General features: G+C 42.3%; 1 protein-coding gene across 1 annotated transcript in view; it reads right to left on the bottom strand.

Annotated features, from left to right (window-relative positions):
* XPO4 (exportin 4) overlaps positions 1-21,493 on the bottom strand; it is a 153,786-nt gene that overhangs the window by 85,891 nt on the left and 46,402 nt on the right. Inside the window, exons 3-4 of the mRNA XM_034758775.1 lie at positions 16,996-17,137; positions 16,573-16,711 (exon numbers count right to left, since the gene is read on the bottom strand). Of these exons, the coding sequence (XP_034614666.1) occupies positions 16,573-16,711; positions 16,996-17,137 (281 nt within the window). The remainder of the gene's footprint in view (positions 1-16,572; positions 16,712-16,995; positions 17,138-21,493) is intronic.

The raw sequence follows: 21,493 nt of genomic DNA, 5'->3' as shown, positions 1-21,493 counted from the left end.
ATGAGACTTGTGATAAGAGATTAATTTAGCAATCAGACAACCCTAAAGCATGGCTTTAGACAATAAGATTTTTTTTAAATCTATACACAACACTAAAACAGAGCCACTATATGAAAAATATGCACAATTTGAACCTTATTTTGCAAAACAACTTTTGTGGAGTACTCTTCATGATATATGCATGCTCTATAAAATGTGACTCACTCCTTCTAAAGGAATGTCACTTATACCGAATGTTAAACCCATAATGAACATTTGTGGGATTTCTCACTTTCATCTAGGCAGCTCACTGAGTAAGTGAACTGATTTATTTGAGGATAATTAAGTTACAAAATGTATGAAAGTAAGAACAGTTCAATTATGGATTAGGAAAACATAGGAGTTAGCACACAACTGTCTAAATCACAGAAGCTGACCCAGACAAAGCAGAATTAATTGCACAGCAAAACTGTTGTATCCCAGTCTTGAACTTCAGTGTGTGGACACATTCGTGTTGAAAGACGCTTGGTTCAAGTTAGTCACATTCATCTCGCTGCAAATTCTGAATCATCAAACTAAAGAAGAAATCCCATTTGGGAAATCTCAATATCTTATTATTTTTCCTTTTGTATTCTAGATAATTGAACTTCAATGAATTTAACAGCACAAGGGGCTTATTCCCTTCACAGTTAGAACATGAAACTAATCCTGTTATCTTAAATAATTTTCAGTTACTCTTATTAGTGATTTACAGGGCTTCAGTTTTCTTCCCCCCTCCCACAATGGAATCTCTATTGTCAATGTAGACAATGTTTCAGGGCCACGGGAAGTATGCAATAAGGTCCCTTCCAGTTCTAGGAGATGGGATATCTCCATTTATAATTGGGTGGGAGGGATAGCTCAGTGGTTTGAGCATTGGCCTGCTAAACCCAGGGTTGAGAGTTCAATCCTTGAGGGGGCCACTTGGGGATCTGGGGAAAAATCAGTACTTGGTCCTGCTAGTGAAGGCAGGGGGCTGGACTCAATGACCTTTCAAGGGCCCTTCCAGTTCTAGGAGATAGGATATCTCCATTAATTTAAATTTATTTTTTTATTTTAAGATAAAAGTAATTCTTCAGGGATATTAACTAGTATAGAAGCAAGCAGTTGATAGAGTAGAAAAGGGGCATTGGGGCAGAAATAGTTGTGTAGTTCCTGGCTAATAAACTTTCATGAGTATAAGGCCTTGGCTACACTTGCGAGTTACAGCACAATAAAGCTGCCCACAACGCTGTACCTCACTCCCCGTCCACACTGGCAAGGCACGTACAGCGCTGTGTCTCCCTGACTATAGCGCTGCAGGTATTCCACCTCCCCGAGAGGAATAAGAGATGCAGCGTAGTAGCTACAACTCCCGAGTGTCAGCATGAATGAGGAGTTAACTTGCTGCAATGTGATAATCCCCTTATCAAGTGGCCACTCTTTTCATTGTTGTGATCAGCTCCAGGAATGCGGAAGTGCCGTTTCAAAGCTCCGTACCAGAGACAAAAAGCGAACATTTTGCTGTTTGCTTTGAGTGAGTGAATGAGAAGCAGGGGGGGCAGAAGGATCGGAACTTGCAAGGCAGCGTGCTGACACACTCTCAGCACCTCAAAACCCACTCTCTCTCCCCCTACACTCCCTGTCACACTCCACCCCACCCCCTTTTGAAAAGCACGTTGCAGCCACATGAATGCTGGGATAGCTGCCCATAATGCACCGCTTCCAATGCAGCTGCAAACGTGGCCACGCCAGTGTGCTGCCAGCTGTCAGTGTGGATAGACTGCAGCGCTTTCCCTACTCAGTTGTAGGGAGGTGGGTTTAACTCACAGCTCTGTACAGCTGCAAGTGTAGCCATACCCCAAGTAAAAAGGTTGTTCTACACCAAGTCTTTCAAAAGTGAGACTTCTCTTGCAAGCCAGTTCTACAATGAGAAGGGACAATGTTCCCGTTCCCTCCCCAGCGTTCCTCGGACAAACTACTACATTTACTAACATCATTTTCAGATCCTCTACGCATAACAGAATTGACTTTCTTCAACAGTTTCTGTCCAAAGCGCTCTGTTTACAGTTGGACCTTCTGATGTTCAATAGTTATGCAAACAAAATGAAGCCCTACAGTTATATCAGGGAACAAAGTAACAAAACAAAACCACACAGCTTGTCACTGGTATCAGATATTCATTTGAGGCCAACAGCTGTATACACTCAAATTCTAGTTTTGGCAGGTCACGCTCATGGCACGTGTGCTTAATTTGTTAACTTCTCAAACCTGCTTCCTCATCCCAGAGGACGTATGCTGCAGCCGATACATTCATTCTATCTAATATACTACTTAACTGTTATACATCCATGCCTCTTAGTTTTTAATACCACTCCTATCACTGCAGTTATCTAAGCACCTAACATCTAATTGCAAACTCTGAATACCGAGAACCAAGAAATTCTTCAGTCACTGTTATTTATCTGTCTTCAGAGTGTTTCATTATTGCGTTGTCTGATGAACAGTGAGTCACATATCACTCTGTGGGTCTGAATGAAGATGAACTGATTGCTTACCTAGAGACCTTTCATAGCTCCTGCTCAGATGGTTTAATTATAAGTCTGCTAAAACTACATGAATTAAAGGCAAAGCACATTCATTTATTTAGGCAATGCCTTCCCTTTAGCTGATTTTCACTTATTATCCTTGTGGAAAACTCAGGTCAAGTATCTCTATACTCATAATGAAAAATATGAAATTAAATAAACTGTGCACTATATTATACGATGCCTCACCACACTGAATGCACCTTCAGTTTAATCAGTGATTATACAAGCCTTGTAAATTTTTATGATTATTTTATCCTCACCAACGCTTACAAGAAATAAAAAAGCCATCTGGAGTTTCTCTTGAGGAACTTGGCACAGCTCAAACAATTTCCTACTCTGAGGGCAATGAAAATTTTACTACATGAATTACATTCTGCAGCCATCTAATTCAACTACACCAGGAAGCCCAGGATGGAATAGTAAGAAATGGGCACTCCGATGGTTTCATGGAACCAAAAACGGAACCAGATTGCTGCTATGTAAAATGAAAAAGGTCATAGAAGAGTTCTTAAACTAAAGGCTGGGGGAAAGCTGACAGGTGCAGAGGAGCACATGGTTTGGACAGACACATCCCTTAGGGAAAGATTTATTAAAGGGGATATTCTATATCCTAGTAAAGAGGAGCGGCTATGAGTTGACAAAGTGCAGGTAGGAAATAAAGAGGAACAGTGAAACAATTACATCACATAAAGGCAGACAACTAAATATTGACAAATTTTATAAGTGCTAATATACAAATGCAAGAAGTCTAAACGTGAAGATGGGTGAACTTGAGTGCCTGATATTAAGTGAGGATACGGATATAATAGGCATCACAGAAACTCAGTGGAATGATGATAAATCAACAGGACACAGTAATACCAGGGTACAAAATATATAGGTATGACAGAGCAGGTCACGCTGATGGGGAGTGGCACTATATGTGAAAGAAAGCATGGAGTCAAATTAAGTAAAAGTCTTAAATGAATCAAAGAATACCACAGAATCTGTATGGATAGAAATTCCATGCTTGACTAATAGGAGTATGGCAGCAGGAATATACTGCCAACCACCTGACCAAGGTGGTCACAGTGATTGTGAAAGGCTCAGGGAGATTAGGCTACAAAAACAGAAAACCCAGTAATAATGAGGGACTTCAATTATCTGCATATTGATTGGAAACATGTGACCTCAGGATGGGATGCAGAGATAAAATTTTTAGACACCATCAATGACAAACTGCTTCTTAGAGAGGTAGTCATGGAACCCATAAGGGGAGAAGCAATTCTTGATTTAGTCCTAAATGGTGCACAGGATATGGTCCAAGAGGTGAATATACTGAATTGCTTGGTAAAAGCGATGACAACATAATTAAACTTAACATCTTTCTAAGGAAGAAAAATACCAAAGAAACCCACCACAGTAACATTTAACTTCAAAAAGGGAAACTACACAAAAATGAGGAGACTAGTTACGTGGAATTAAAAAGAACAGTCACAAGAGTGAAATGCCTGCAAACTGTATGGAATCTTCTTAAAAAACACCATAATTGAGGCTCAAATTATGTAAACCTCAAATAAAAAGAACAGTAAGAAAACCAAAAAAAAGTAAATAAAATAAAAGCCACCATGGCTAATCAGAGTAAAAGGCGGTTAGAGACATCTTTTAAAAATCAAAATCAGATTCTACTGAGGAAAATAGAAAGGAGCCTAAACACTGGTAAATCAAGAATAAAAGTATAATTAAGCAGGCCAAAGACTTTTCTTTAGAAGAGCAACTAGCAAATAACAAAAACTAACAGCAAATTTTTTTTAAAGGATGTCAGAAGCAGGAAGACTGCCAAACAATCAGTGAGGTCACTGTATGACTGAGGCGCTAAAGGAGCACTCAAGGAAGACAAGGCCACTGCAGAGAAGATAAATGAATTCTTTGCATCCATCTTCACTGCAGAGGAGGTGAGGGAGATTCCCATACCTGAGCCATTCTTTTTAGGTGACAAATCTGAGGAACTGTCCCAGATTGAGGCGTCAGTAGAGGAGGTTTTGGAAGAAACTGACAAATTAAACAGTAATGAATCACCAGGACTAAATGGTATTCACCCAAGTTTTCTGAAGGAACTCAAATATGAGATTGCAGAACTACTAAACAGGATATGTAACCTATCACTTAAATCAGCCTCTGTACCACATGTCTGGGGGATAACTAATACAATGCTGATTTTTAAAAGGCTCCAGAGGCAATCCTGACAATTAACTTAGCCTAACTTCAGTACCAGGCAAATTACTTGAAACTATAGTAAAGAACAGAATTATAAGACACAGAGGTGAACACAATTTGTGTTGGGGAAGAGTCAACACGACTTTTGTAAAGGGAAATCATACCTCACCACTCTATTACAATTCTTTGAGGCAATTAAACACGTGGACAAAGGTGATACAATGGATACAGTACTTGGACTTTCAGAAAGCCTTTGATAAAGTCCCTCACCAAAGGCTCTTAAGCAAAGTAAGCAGTCATCGGATAAGAGGGAAGGTCCTCTCATGGATCAGTAAACTGGTTAAAAGATAGGAAATAAAGGCTAGGAATAAATGGTCAGTTTTCACAATAGAGAGATGTAAACAGCTGTGTTTCCAAGGGATCTGTAGTGGGACCAGTCCTATTCAACATGTTCATAAATGATCTGGAAAAAGGGGTAAACAGTGAGGTGGCAAAATATGCAGATGATACAAAATAACTCAAGATAGTGAAGTCCAAAGCTGACTGAAGAGTTACAAAGGGATCTCACAAATGTGGGTGACTGGGCAACAAAATGGCAGATGAAATTCAGTATTGATAAATGCAAAGTCATGAACACTGGAAAACATAATCCCAACTATACCACTTTAGATAGATCTTGGAATCATTCTCTGAAAACATCTGCTCAATGTGCAGTGGCAGTCAAAAAAAGATAATGTTAGGAACCATTAATAAAGGGATAGATAATAAGGCAGAAAATATCATGCCACTATACAAGCCAATGGTATGTCCACACCTTAAGTACTGAGTGCAGGTGTGGTCGCTTCCCCCTCCCCCGCCTCTTCCCCCAGCGTGCATCAAGCCCCATCTTCTCAACCTCCCTGCTGTCAACGGCCCTTGCCAGGGAGGGGAGAAGAGCAGCCCCAGTGCCCTCGCTGCTCAGACCAGTAAGGAGGCGGAGAAGAGGCAGGGGGAAGGAGGGTAGGAGCGGGGCGTATCCCTCCAGCCCCCTGCCGTGAGCTGCTCAGGGGGCAGGGTGCTGGGAGCACTCCCCTGATCCCAGCCCACACCCCCAGCCCTCTGCCCTGACCCCTGCACCCCCTTTGCACCCCAGCCTCCTGCATCCCTCCCCACACCCCATGTCCTGACTCCTGCACTCCCCACACATACCCAGCCCCCCCACAGCCCCTGCCCTGACTCCTGCACTCCCCACACATCCCCACCCCTACCCTGAGCACCAGGGCAGCAGCAGGCTGAGTGGGGCCAGCGGCTGGGACCCCAGCTGGCAAGGGGCCGGCAGCCAGAACCCCAGGTTGGCAGCGGCCTGAGTGGGGCTGGCGGCTGGGACCCCAGCTGGCAAGGGGCCGGCAGCCAGAACCCCAGACCAACAGCGGGCTGAGCAGGGCTGGCAGCCAGGACCCTGGCTGGCAGGAGTCAGCAGACGGAACCCCAGCCTGAGCCACTCAGCCCGCTGCTGGTCTGGGATGCCAGCCCCGCTCAGCCTGCCACCGGTCTGGGGTCCCGTCCCCAGGCTCCGCTCAGCCCGCCGCCGGTCTGGGGTTCTGGCTGCAGGCCCGGGGTTCTGGCTGCCGGCCCCTTGCCAGCTGGGGACCCAGCCGCAGGCCCTGCTCAGCCCACTGCCGGCCTAGGTGAACAGAACCCCAGGCTGGCAGGGGGCTGAGCAGGTCGGTGGCTTAAGATCAGCATTTTAATTTAATTTTAAATGAAACTTCTTAAACATTTTGAAAACCTTGTTTACTTTACATACAACAGTAGTTTAGTTATATTATATATAGACTTATAGAAAGAGACCTTCTAAAAAATGTTAAAATGTATTATCGGCGAAATCTTAAATTAAAATGAATATATGAAGACTCGGCACACCACTTCTGAAAGGTTAGGACAGGGGTCGGCAGAGAATAGGTCCATCAATGACTGTTAGCCAAGATGGGCAGGGATGCAACCCCATGCTCTGGGTGTCCCTAAATCTGATGGTTAGAAGCTGGGATTAGACGCGAGAGTGTGGACCACTCGATAAAATGCCCTGTTCTGTTCACTCCCTCTGAAGCATCTAGCACCAGCTACAGTCAGAAGACAGGATAATGGGCTAAATGGACCATTGGTCTGACCCAGTATGGCCATTCTTATGAGGCACAAAGAGCCCCGTGCATCTGGTTAGCAGTCAGCTGCTTCGGCCATCATTGTAACTGTCTATAATACAAAGAACCAGTTGAAAGCAGCCATTAACATCCTCCATCATAACAATACCCCCTTTCATATCAACTCTGCCAATCATCCCAATACAGTTTCAAAAGATAACACCCTGAGTGACTTACCTCCTACACAGAAATAAAAAAAACAAATGGCTGAGGGAAAGAGAAAATGGGAGGAAGAATTTAAACAGTGGCTCTGCCATGTGGGGAGAGAATGGGGGACCCTGGTGTGATGATTTGGAGGCTCTGTCTATGTACACCTCATCAAATCTGATTGATGTTATACAGAGAGTTCTGAAGTCTCAGCCTCAGTGCACACTAAATCAGCCATGGGCTGACAAGGACCCTGTCACATATCACGCCCCATCTGGAAGAAGCTATAGAACAAAGTAATTCATTAACATTTTATTAATTATGCTCCAGTAGGACAATGGATATGCTAAGGTGAGAGCCTGAGCTGACAGAATCCAATTATTCCAGGTGGTTTGCAGGGAGAAAGTTTTGGAGCAGTGGAATTTCTCCAGAAGGAGAACAAAGAAAGCAGGTGATAGCGTTAGCATTTAAAAGCTCAGAAGGCTAAGGGCTTGTCTACACTGGCACTTTACAGCGCTGCAACTTTCTTGCTCTGGGGAGTGAAAAAACACCCCCCTGAACGCTGCAAGTTTCAGCGCTGTAAAGTGCCAGTGTAGACAGTGCTGGGAGCAATGCTCCCAGTGCTGGTAGCTATTCCCCTCGTGGAGGTGGGTTTTTTACAGCACTGGGAGAGCTCTCTCCCAGCGCTGGTGCCATGACTACGCAGCCACGTTAAAGCGAAGACATGTCCTAAGAAGTCCCACCTCTCAGCAGGAGGCGCTAGACACGTAATCTGTACTTCATTAGTGTGCCTAGAGATCCAAAACCCAGAAGCAGTTATTGGACTATGCTCAGCCTCAGCAAGCCAAGAACACATGGGTCCAGGGTTGGGATCCAAGCTCAGTGACTGTCCAGCAGAGGGAGCTTGACCGGAGCTGTGACACAGGGGATGGGGGTACACAGAGCCTCTGGCATGAAGAAAGGGAGATACAGAGCTCCTGGAATGGGGGGAGGGAGGAATGAAGGTTACAGGGACTCCCTGAAATACACAGTGATGGGAGGGTGGGACACAGGGGGTGACAGTGGAATGCAAGGAGCCACTAGTGTGTGCTTGGCCTACAGAAGGTATGAAGCCCCCCCATTAATAAAATTTAAAGTTTATTTTCATGTACACTTTACAATGTGTTGATGGTGAGAGGCCACTACCTTTCTAAAATACAGACTCAGACTGAGCAAAGTGCATACACTTCTGAAAGTAAACAGCAGAGTTTCTTGTACTGACAGACTAATATGAAAGCAAAAGACAGAACTTTGAAGGATGGCAAGAGTATTCATTTAAGAAAAGAGTAGTGGAGCAGTAAACTCTTTATAAACATTTTCTTTTTTATGACACAAGACATACAAGTGAAAGAATGCTCTGTTAGAAAATAGAATTTATTTTAATTTGATTTTAAAAATCTTTTTTTAAAAAAGTGTCCTTTTAATTTCACCTTAAAGTTTTTTACCTGGAAGTTTCTTTAGTTTTTTATATAATCCTAAAATGGTATTGGAGAAAGAAGTGGGAGAAGAGCAAGGGGCATTTTCACCAGCCTTCTGAGATATGCAGGACAGAAGCACCACTCTCGAGAACCCTAAGTAGTGCAGAGGAGAACAGGGGGATCCCTTCCTGGTGACCCACAGAGATCTGCAGCACTGAAGATGCAGCACATCAGTAGCCATTACTTCTCCCTTCTTAAAGACTTGGAAGTCTATATGTGAGTGGACCTAAAGACATGCAGCAATGCATCTCTGCCTGGCCAAGTGCACCAGTCCCCTTCCCCGTGAACCTTAGGTGTTTGTAAGGGACTGAACAAGCCTAGATAGGCTTATCAGCACCCAAGAATCCTAAATATGTTGGCCGAGGACTCATGAGCATAAACTTTGTGGTGAAAAGGGTGGGTAAGTGTTCTTAAACAGCCTCCTTCGGCTTGGGAGGGATCCCTGATTCCTATTCAACTGAAATTGTACAGAAGTAAGTGCCTGCAATCTCCCCATCCCCAGACCTTCTACAGCAGGGATAGTCAATTATTTTTTGTCAAGGTCCAGATTTCTTGGTCAAAGTATAGTTAAGGTCCAGGCTCCAGAGAAAATTTAAAAAATGATAATAAGTAAATAAAAAGATCTCGGGATCCATTCAAAAGCATCTGGCTGTCCGGATTTGGCCCACAGTCCGCCTATTGACTACCCCTGTGCTAGGGAAACACATGGACCAAGCTTCTTTCAACTGCAAATGCTTGTGATTTCTTGGTCTCGTACGTATGTGCAGAATACTTCTATTTTGCATGCCTCAAGGATCTCTCTCTGAGCAGAACTAATTTTCTTTTTCTCCTGCAACTGTCTGCATAGCAGCAGATTTTCACATTGCTGCTTTTTTACATGTGTATATGTTTTAGTGTGTTATCTGTTCAGGGAGGTCAGGTATTTTTTTTAAACATGCTGAGCAAGCTTTATGCTCTGATCTCTTGATCACAACTGAAGGGGATTAATTTTTTTAGAGTACTTTGAAAAAAAAATGTATTTATGTCCCATACAGTAGCCAGGGTACTTGTCTTTCTGGCAAGAAAGGTGAACTTTAGGCACCAATTCCAGGCACGGTACCTGTCAGAGTCCCTGGAATGGGCAATTCCCTGCCATAGGGAATGTACTGTGTCTACATTTCTGCCAGAATGTGGGAAAGGATATTTAAAAGGTCCAAACTCCTGTAGGCTTGGTGTGAGACTGTAGAATTGTAGAAGTTATCTGATGTGGGGAAGAGGGGAAACTGTTGATGAGTAGGACTTCTGGTCATTCAACTTGCTCAAAATGAATCTGCCATTAGTGACTGAATAGACCAGTAACTGGATTTGTGGTTCTTGACCCCCAAAAGATGCACTCCTGTTCTTTATGGGAGTTTAATCTCCTACATCCATTTACCTAGTGCTGTCTCCTGGAGCAGGGTGAGGAGATGGTCTCATTTGACTGGCACCCTCACCCTAGTAATAATTCTTTGTAAATGTTGGGGCATTGGGGTGTAATGGGTCAAAGAACAGGCCAACATACTGTGACATTCTATACCTTACGGGAGCATCCTGGAACCCCCATATTCCTCATTTTTATATAATCATGATCTTACATCTAAAGCATGCCTTGTAAGATATCTGGAAAGGTTATGATCTGCTGAAAGTCATTTCTCTATCCATTTATGTGTATCATTAATGCATATGAAGTTATAAGAATTATGTTGTATGGTGGTCACTAAAACATGCTGTAAATTGGGGAATCAGCGAGATATTAGCTCCCCAGAGGCAACAGCAAGGAAAGTAACCAACACCCAGGCGGGATGTTAATCGACCCATCAACAACCACTGTCCAGCAAGGGAGCTACAATGCAATGACTCACCTGCATGAAGCCAGACCAGGGGAATTGCTCAACCTTCCCTGGAGGCTCAGCAATGCACCCAGACGTGTTTTCCAAGCACATGGACTGAGGGTATAAAACTAAACACAGGGGACCCATGCTTGGCCTTTTCCTGCCCCCACCTATGCTGCAAGCAACAAGGACACTGAGAAGACTTGAGAAGACTCCAACCGAGGGGACTGGCCGAGATTTCAAGGGTGAAATCTGTGTACTATGGATTGCAATATCCAGTGGGGTGAAAAAAATGCTTAATCTAGACGTTGCCAGTCTAATAGGGTTGAGAGTTTAGACTGTGTGGTTATATTTTCTTTTCTTTTGGTAACTAACTCTGACTTTCTGCCTATCAGTTAATATCACTTAAAATCTCTCTTTTGTAGTCAATAAACTTCTTTTACTGTTTATCTTTACCAGAGAGTTTATGTGAAGCGTGTGGCAAATCTGCTCAGGTTTTGCAAAGGCTGGTGTATATCCACTTTCCATTGATGAAGTGGTGAACAAATCAATAAATCTGCATTGCTCATCTTGAGCTGTACAAGATGGTATATTCCTGAGGTACAGTGCTGGAACTGGGGGGGATTTGGCTTTGCCTTTCTCTGTGTGATTCATGAGTGGCTCTGGGAGCACACATGCAATCTAGCTGAGTGTAGGGCTCCACATGTGGTTGTGCTGAGTGATAACAGCACCTGGAGGGGTTTGCTGCTGGTCACTAGGAAGGCACTGTGAGAGACAGCCCAGAGAGGAGAGCGTTCAGGGGGCACAGCGGTCCCAGGCTGCACTCCAGGGATCCCGTCACACATACCTAAACTGAATTAATTCTAACCAATAAACGGTGACAAACTGTTTAAAAATGACACAATTAAACTACAGCAAAAACAAAAGATCAAATCCAGTTTACTAGATTCATATAGTACAGACTTAGTGGAGACCTAGTGCACAAGATCAAGTTCAGTTGATTAAAACCTAATTTTAGAAGTTTATTACATTTTAAAAGGTAATACTGGAAGACGCTGAGCTAATTCTGCCTTGCTTGCAGCCCCAAAGATAGGGTTGGAAAGCAGGAGGAGACAGGCAGGATGAGAGGCTGTTCACTCTTTCTTGCACACATCATGGGGGGGAATGCCCTCTTTTTGGCCCCTTCAAGCCCCTTGCTCTCCTCAATTCCCTTCCCTCTGGCAGCTGTTAAGATGTGCAGAAGTGGAGCCCTGCTTTTGCAGGCTGTAGGACAGGGTTGTCAATAGGTGGACCATGGGCCAAATCTGGATCACCAGATGCTTTTGAAGGGACCCGGAAATCTTTTTATTTACTTATTATAATTTTCTCTGGAGTCTGGACCTTGACCAAGAAATCTGGACCTGGACAAAAAATAATTAACTATCCCTGCCCTAACATCTAGAAATCAGTGGTGAAAACATATATTACACATGCTAAAATTAGCCAAGTGCTCTGAGACTTCTACCAGAAACTCTATCCCTCAGAAATGCAGGCTACAGAGCAAGAAATGTTGAAGTTACTGGTAGGAGTGCTTTTTCTTGACTGCCAGAGAGAAGACCTGAAAGAAAAAAAGCAGGCACACTAAGACCCCTTCTTGCCTCTCATTTGATTGCTACAAAGTTACTTTGGGAACAAATAGCCACCCTACTACCCACAAGACTCTCCCTACCAAGCCCAGGACTCTTCCAGGGGGTCCTAAAAGGTCCAGATGTCACAGAAGCAACAGAAAGAGCCAGAAGGAAGAACTCAGCATTCCAGGTCCTAATCTTGGCCCACACTATACCACCTTCCCTACCACCAACAGTTCATAACATCTAGTCCCATTGATGGAATTTCTATAATGAGTGATAAAACTCTTCTCTAACATCTTACTGTTTCCCTAACTTGAATGCTCTTTTCCACTGCCCAGACTCACTCACACCTGCCCACAATTCATCTTACCAATCTCATATCCTTCTGTCCTTCATCCTCTTGTCCCTCTTTCCTATCCATACACTTGACATTCCCGTACACTCCCATTAGGGTAACCAGATGTCCAGATTTTATAGGGACAATCCCGATTTTGGGTTTTTTTTTCTTATATAGGCTCCTATTACCCTCCACCCCCGTCCCGATTTTCACATTTGCTGTCTGGTCACCCTACCTCCCATCCAACCTCTCTCTATCCTCTTTCTCCGTTCCATCTCATCGCTCTCTCATTTCTCACGGTTTTGCACATGCCCCTCCCTGTCACAACCTTTACTCAATGCTACTCTTCAAGCTCCAGCCTCAGAATAACCCAATTTCTATCAATTTTAATTAATATGTAAAAAAGTTAAATATATGGAACCTTTGAAAAGTGTGCAGACCTAATGTATTCTTCATGGTCAACCACATATTCTTAATGTTCAACTTTTGTCATCATCCTGGCTGCACACCGGATTCTGCAAGCAAACTCAAGAACAACATTCACATAAGTAGTCCCACTAATTTTAAAGAGCGCTGATATAAATAAAAGTAGCCATGGAAGGCTGAGGAGGGGCCTGGTGGGAAAGATGAAGCACATTCACCATCCTCTCAGCCCAAGGAGGGAAAAAAGGTCAGGTAGCTTTGAGTCCAGCTACAGGAAAGGAAGAAAGCAGGAACTGTGAAGATACCAGTTTGCTTCCACAGAAGGACCAGATTGCTTACAAGTGACTTTATAAGTAAAATACTGTTCCACTAGCTGGAGCAAGCTTCTTTTATTTATTTATTTTCCATTATATTCCTTTTTCTGGGCCAGACTGAGGAATAATATGCACAGAGATGCCTTTACCTTATAGTGGCAATATTTGATTTCTTTTTATCTTTATTTTTCCTATTCCATTCCTGTTACCCAAGAGATATGGCCCCAGCCTACACTTGTACAAAGCTGTTTTCAGATGTATATAGAGCAATGTTTAAACACTTATAACTATAAGCTGAGTTGTTGCTGACCCCTGACTGTGCTGCTGCAGTTGCTGAGCTGAGCCAGAGATGGGAGGACACAGAAGGGTAGGTACTTGACCAGAGAGAAATGTTCTGCAGCAGCAGTCTGGAGGGGGACACAGAGGTGGGGGAGAGGGAGGAGGACTAGATAGAGGAGAGAGCTAGGGGCCATCAAGGGATGATAAAATCGTGCTCTCCAGTCTCAGAATGCGGGAGGCTTTGGATGAGAGTATGTAGAGGAGCCTGGGGAGACATGAAAGGTGTGAAATGAAGTGAAAGGGACCAGTGAAGCAGAGACCATCTCTCCCCCATACCCCAGCCAAGTATATCTCTCTCCCCACCCAAAGGAAGCCCACTTTAATGGGTCTCATAAGTTCTGTTGAGTCTTTGTTAATTCGTTTTAAATGGAACAACAAAGATTCCATACTTTTAAAAAAGTTACAGTTAATGGTTCCAGCCAGTTCCTCACTGCCATACAATCCTTCAGTCTTATTAAATTTTATAATACAATAGCTCCTTGAGGGCCCAGTCAGGAACAGGCTCTGTTGTGCTGGGTGCTGTACAACCACAAGCCAATATGATTCCTGGCCAACTCAATATCACACATCAAACATTAACTTAGTCTTCCTGACTTGTTCTGTAATGGAAACACACTGTTGGGTGTCTACTGTTGAATTTATGTATTGTTGATTAATGTGCAGTAAAGATTTCAAAAGGAATCAAGTTCCAGGGCTCATTAAACTATGTAGTTCTAGAGGTCCACTCGGTGTAGTATGTTGGCAGAGTAGTAGATATTTTTATTACTAGAACTGGAATCAATGATCTATTTCATGTTATAAAGCATATTAATTGCATGGTGCAGTAGGTTTATACACATGTATTTAGGCCTTGCAAGTTTGTATCACACAATATAATAAAAATATTTAAATACACCTCTACCCCAATATAACACGAATTCTGATATAACGCGGTAAAGCAGCGTTCCGGGGGGATGGGGAGGGGGGAGGGAAATAGGGGGGACTGCGCGCTCTGGCAGATCAAAGCAAGTTCGATATAACACTGTTTCACTTATAATGCAGTAAGATTTTTTGGCTCCCAAGGACAGCGTTATATCGGGGTAGAGATGTACCAACAAATGTTAGTTTTTGGTAGCAAAAGTGTAGCATATGTTATAGTGGATTGGAAATGGAAATCCCTTGAGTAGAAAGTGACATTTTCTAATCAAGGATTTTATAATCTAAGTTTGTAATTACCCCCTTCGTTAAACGTGTGTGTGTGTGTGTGTAGCTCCAAAAAACTTGTGCAGAGGGGGTAATATGTTTGTGGGTAGTGGAGAGGAGGAAGAGGAACAGATGGTGAAGTCTGGTCTGTTTATATTGGAAGGGGGTGGAAATTGAGGAAGGAGGTGCTGGAAAACCAGGGCATTACTACAAGGCAGAGATAAGGTTGTGATACATTATCAATAATGTATGGTGACTGTGTTGGTGGCAAGGTGAGCCTATGGACGGGAAGCAGAGGTATTTACTGTTGGTAGACTTAACTTATTTCCTTACTTTTTAGGTTTTGTACTAGGTATATTATATAGAGAGCAAACTTAAATGACATATAATCTAGCGTGTGTGTATTGTATTTGACTGCAAGAGCTGGTCCAGTGACTATTCCTCTGATATGCAGCTTTCTACTTGTCCCACTCCTGTATCATTAGTTAAAATCAAATAACTTCCTATACATATACACATGAGTATATAGAAAACTTTTGGAAACCTCAAGTATATTTTTCAGGGGGGAAACTATATTTTCAATGATTAAAAGATTAATATGTATAGTTCTCCTTCCACACAATTATCAATCTCCACACAACTGCCTATTATAGGCTAATATGCATTTTAAGCAGCTAATTGGGTGAGGATGTTGTTCTTTGTACAGACATTAGAATACTGTGCTGCCAAACAGGAAATCTGAGTTTAAAAACAATCTTAGAACTTCCATTTCTATGAGTTAGGGAAATCTGTTAGAAGTGCTACAAAGGTGGAACACTTTTTAGGATCATGACAGGAGTTGCATTACTCTGACTGCACTTCTTTGATGTGATTTTCAGCGGTGCTGAGAATTTCCAGCTCCCATCTACCTCAAATGGAGTCCTAAGTGCTCAGCAATTCTAAAAGTCAAGCCCCTTTTTATGGGATGTGGGTAGTTTTAGTTTATGCTAATTTTTTGCATAATCGTACATCTACATTTGGGAGGCAAATTATCGAGTTTCTTTAATTTGTAGTTAAGTTAGTTTAGTTTTTAGATATATTTAGATATCAAGTTTATCACTAAAGCCTCCATTACGAACTATTCTAATCTTATCTCCTGGCATAGTAAATGGAATTTAACTAAATGCAAAGATAGACATTGACACCTTGTTTCCACTTTAACACAATAAGGAAGGGAACACTTACCCCGGTCTGATTCTAAATCTAGAGTGAACAAGTTTTATATTTCCATTCCAGTTTTTACTTCCTCGCAACCCTTTCTCCCCACCTGGCCCAACTCCCGGAGAATGAAGAAGGTCTATGTCTCTTGCTCAGTAGACAATTCCAACAGCTGAACCAAAACAGGGTGCAGCAATGGACAGATGTAAGTGGAACAGAGTCCTTACAGAACCACTGCCAGCTAATGGAAAATCCTTTTTTATATCAAGTGTCATGGCTCTTGAAGCAACTCAGAATGGAAACAAGTACACTGGTTTAATTCTAGTAAAGATTACCCCATACTATATGAGTGAGAGATTAATGGATCAAACACGCTAGTATTAAATACAAGTTTAAAATACTCATTAACATTTGTCTCTAGAATGCCAAATGCAAATCTACACTTTTCCATAGGACACAGATATCTGTCATAGTGCAACAGGGTAAAGCACTGTAAATACAACATGCATTACAAACTGCCTCAAAACTCATTTCTCACAAAAAAAATCCCAGATTCAGATATTCAAGCAGCCATTTACTATTTTCTTTGATTATGCTTCCTAATTTCATATTCTGGATATGAAAATAATCCAGCAAACTAGTACACTTAATATACAATTTATAATGATTATATAATATTTTAAACAAGAACTTACCACAGTGGGGTTACCACTGCTTATCAACTGGCTGACTTCATGGAAAATGCTTTTGCAGTCAATCGATTTGTCTAATGATCCTCGTTTCACTATTACTGCTACTGCTAATAGAATCTGCTCCCGAACATACTTTTGAAGGCTGTAAACATAATACAAATATTAAGTTCTTGCCATTAAGCTGAACAGCACAAGGCTTCTGTAAAACAGAATTTTAAATCTGGGTTATTTTTTCAAGAACACAATGAAAGCTTAAATGAAAACTGACAATTCTAGAGATGTCAAGAGCCATCCATTCAGGAATTAGAAGTGTCACTATCATTAAATGTTTCTATCTGTTAGCCTAGGAAGATTAAACAAAGGTAAATCATGGTTTATGTAGGAATTTATGTAAATATTTTTGGAAGTACTTCCATCCATACTTACTTAGGCCTTTGTAAGACATAGGTTAAAAGGAATGTTCGCAGTGACTCGATGCTACTTTTTTCCAAGAGAATCCATTCTCGCACAACTGCTTCCATTATTGCTGTGGCAGCTTGAAAAAGGACATAGTCCACTTTACTAGTTTCTGTTAAGACCAAAGACATTATTCAATTATCACCTGCTGTTTTCACTGCCCATGCTGGTTAAAATGAAAAAATATTTTTCGTTCAAAAAATATAGTCAGCTGCAGTTTTGTTAACTGGTTTTGCTATTTCAGGGGTTAGTTCCTCTCACATGTGACAAGGAGATAAAATGCCAGAATTATCACATTATCATATATTATTATGAATGGCAGGAGGAGTTGGGAGGAGATGGAGACTGGGATGAGAAGCCTAAGGAGTGGAGACTGACTGGCTAGGCAAAGAAAACAGGATTGGGATGAGGAACCGGGGTAGGGGGGGAGAGGAAAGGAAGACTATGAAAAGACTGGTCACTGACTAACACATAGCATATACCCATGTTATTAAAGATTGTATCATAATGCCTATGCACAAGGAACAGGAATTAATGTTACACAGTCAGCCTTAATTTTTTCATCTTCTAATTTTTGTATGCTTGATTTTGCAACCTTAATGTTATTTTAATGTAATTTGTGGGTGCATAATAAATATATACGTCATTGTTTTTTAGGATTTTATAACCTACGTTTATAAGCATCCCCTTCCTTAAACCTATTCAGGTGTTTGCAGATAACTTTAAAAAAAGATTTGAAAGCATCAACTCTTGACTTCTGAATTTCTACTTTTTTTTATTTATTTATTTGGGGGGCATTGTGAAAAAAGCATAGAAGGAGCAGTATGCAGGGGACGTGGCTATAGAGCAGAAAGGGCAGAAGTGGGCAGGGTAAGAGGATAAAGAGCTGTACCTGGCATTTGGTTGTGGTGGGCTAGCTAGCAGGGCAAGAAATGTTGAGAGACACTAAGCACCCCTGTACTCACACTACAAACTACTGTAATAATCTTTGTACAAAATATGCCTTGTGAAGTATCATTTGAAAACTAGTCACTCACTGACCATTAATATTCTTTAGATGTATGTATGCATTCAATATGTATTAATAGTTATGAATTTATGCTGGAATTAGTGAGAGAGAGAGAGAGAGAGAGAGAGAGAGAAAGAAACCAGGTATGTTGGGGGACTTGAACAAGTTTATCTTAAACAAAGGAATGTGTGATTATTCAATTTACATATAAGCAGTAAACAGACCCATCAAGCTAACAAGGAGTGGAGGCAAACTTCATACTAACAAATGGGTGGAGAAGACAGGAGGTGTCTACACCATGCAGCTTGGTCTGGGTTTCACTTTTCAGAAGAATCCATTTCAAAGGTTTACTTGTCTGTAAAAAAACTGGGGGGGGACGGGGGAGGGGCTGAACCTCAAGTGATAAGCAACTGAATCCACTGATTGCACACAATATTACTGTATTATAAAAGTGTAGAGAGTAAAATCTCCTCTGAAAACAAATGACATGCTAGTGATCAATACATTTATTTCACAACGATATTAACACTATGTAAGGAATTATGGATACTCATTGATATTAGGCTGTACAGCGGGGGGGGGTGCAAACTATGGCCCGTCGGGCCTTTTAATTTGGCCCTCAAACTCCCGTCTCGCCAGGGAGCGGGGTCAGGGGCTTGCCCCACTCCGTGCTCCAGCCAGGGAGTGGGGTTGGGGGCTTTCCGCGCAGCTCCCGGAAGTAGCAGCATGTCCCCGCTCTGGCTCCTATGCGTAGGGGGAGCCAGAGCCAGGGACGCCACACGCAGCCCCCATCCCAAGCGCTGTTCCCCACAGCTCCCATTGGTTGGGAACCTCCAACACCCTGAACTCCTCATTTCTGGCCCCACCCCAGAGCCCTCATCCCCTCCCACACTCCAATCCCCAATTTCGTGAGTATTCATGGCCTGCCACACATTTCTATACCCAAATGTGGCCCTCGGGCAAAAAAGTTTGCCCACCCCTGCTGTACAGTCTGCCCAGATAGGAGGGAATGGCACAGCTATATACCAGTCTCCTATGTAAATTAAGCATGGTGGAATCAAACAATGGAAGCCCCATCTGGGGGAGGGGAGCACACAGGAAAGGAAGAATAGCATGAAGTCATGAAGGCTAAGGGCATTTTGGGCTGTATAAGTAGGAGCTTTGCCAGCAGATTGAGGGACGTGATCATTCCCCTCTATTCAACATTGGTGAGGCCTCATCTGGAGTACTGTGCCAGTTTTGGGCCCCACACTACAAGAAGGATGTGGAAAAATTGGAAAGAGTCCAGCGGAGGGCAACAAAAATGATTAGGGGGCTGGAGCACATGACTTATGAGGAGACGCTGAGAGAACTGGGATTGTTTAGTCTGCAGAAGAGAAGAATGAGGGGGGATTTGATAGCTGCTTTCAACTACCTGAAAGGGGGTTCCAAAGAGGATGGATCTAGACTGTTCTCACTGGTACCAGATAACACAACAAGGAGTAATGGTCTCAAGTTGCAGTGTGGGAGATTTAGGTTGGATATTAGGAAAAACTTTTTCACTGGGAGGACGGTGAAGCACTGGAATGGGTTACCTAGGGAGGTGGTGGAATCTCCTTCCTTAGAGGTTTTTAAGGTCAAGCTTGACAAAGCCCTGGCTGGGATGATTTAGTTGGGAATTGGTCCTACTTTGAGCAGGGAGTAGGACTAGATGACCTCCTGAGGTCCCTTCCAACCCTGATATTCTATGATTCTATGATCCTGCCTCTTGAAACAAGGTCATTGAACTTTGGAAGATACAAGTAAAGACAGAAGTCAGCTTTGGCATCCATCACTAGACAGACACAAGAGGCCAGAGTTCCTGCAAGCTAAGAAAAATGAGTCCTTCCACCAAGGGGGAGCGCTGCTCAAGTCTCTGAAACTGAATATAGGCGAGAAACGTGCTTAGGCAAAGAGAACAAGGGAAGCCAGCACCTTGTACTTTTGTGGAAGGTCCTGAATGAGAAGAAAGTCAGCCATACCTGTGAAGAGAAACCATCTCCAACAAAGTCTGTATCTTGCTAGATTTAAGTTTTAGACTTTTAGAAGCATGTTTTGTTTTACTTGTAATTTTGTATCTTCATAGAATCATAGAATATCAAGATTGGAAAGGACCTCAGGAGGTCATCTAGTCCAACCCCCTGCTCAAAGCAGGACCAATCCCCAGACAGATTTATTCCTTATACTTGAATTCATATATATCTTCATTCCTTATACCTGAAGTCATTTACCTCTATGTATAATTTGTCAATACATTTCTTTTTACCATAAAACTAACTCAGTTCTGTATTTAAACAGAAGGGTTTATTACCCCCAGTTAAGTTAATAAGCTGTGATGTGTTCCTGAGTTTGTACAGGAACAAATGAACCATATTATTTCTCTGAACTGCCCAGGCGAGAGCTGGACATTGTAGAACACACAGTTTTGGGAAAATTCAGGACTGGAAGTGTATTGTGGTCACCCTGCAAGTAGTAACCAAGGCTGGTGGAAGCCAGAGTGAGACTGTAGACAGGCTGCTGGGGTAAGAGATGCTAAACCAGGGCTGTCTAGCACACAGAGACACTCCGGGTGTTACCTGCAGGCTGGCTGTGAGTGACCTAAGTTGGAAGCTACAACAATAAAGCATACAGGACAGACAATGACACAACCCCTCACTTGTCCAGACTGCACCCCCACCAGAATGGGACATGCTGGCTTCTCTTAAGCATCACCACTTACTTGTTGAAAGGGAATGCAGGTGGCTATGAAAGGAGACTTACAAATATTTTTAAAAGAGCCCACAATATTCATGTTTCCTTTATATATGACAAAGGCCTTCTCTATATTCAAAGTTGCACCGATTTAGCTAGAATCGGTTATTAAATTGATTTAAAACTGGCAGAAAACCTTAAGTGGATACTTAAATAGATTTAAACCTGGCTTATATCAATGTAGCTTAGTTTGGAAAAATAGTATGTGATCATGTAATTAAAAATATCATAACGCCATACATACTGGGAGGCTGAATTAAGGTGACATCAGCTACCTTAATTTCCTAATTTGAATGCTTGACTTTGCAACCTTAACATTTTTTAAATGAAATTTCCTAATTTTAAAAAAAACCTGAAAAATTAAATTTGATCATGTCAAATCATATTGAATCCTTACTTGAGCTAACTAAGCTAACCCTCGTCAGCTGGGTTGGGACCACTTGAGCTAACTGAATAACTAGTGGGAATAGTAGGTTGTTATTCTATATGTGGACCAGCCACTAGAGAGAGATAAGAAATGCACTTTGCCAGTGGGTTTCAGAGTTTTTTCCTGACGTAAGAACGGCCATACTTGGTCAGACCAATGTACCATTTAGCCCAGTATCCTGTCTTCTGATAGTAGCCAATGTCAGATACTTCAAAGGGAATTAACAGAACAGGGCAATCATCAAGTGATCCATCCCATCGTCC

The sequence above is a fragment of the Trachemys scripta genome, chromosome 1 (genome assembly GCF_013100865.1).
Source record: "Trachemys scripta elegans isolate TJP31775 chromosome 1, CAS_Tse_1.0, whole genome shotgun sequence".
Classification (NCBI taxonomy): Eukaryota; Metazoa; Chordata; order Testudines; family Emydidae; genus Trachemys; species Trachemys scripta.
The sequence above is the reverse complement of the archived record's forward strand: the minus strand, read 5'-3'. Positions and strand labels throughout refer to the sequence as shown.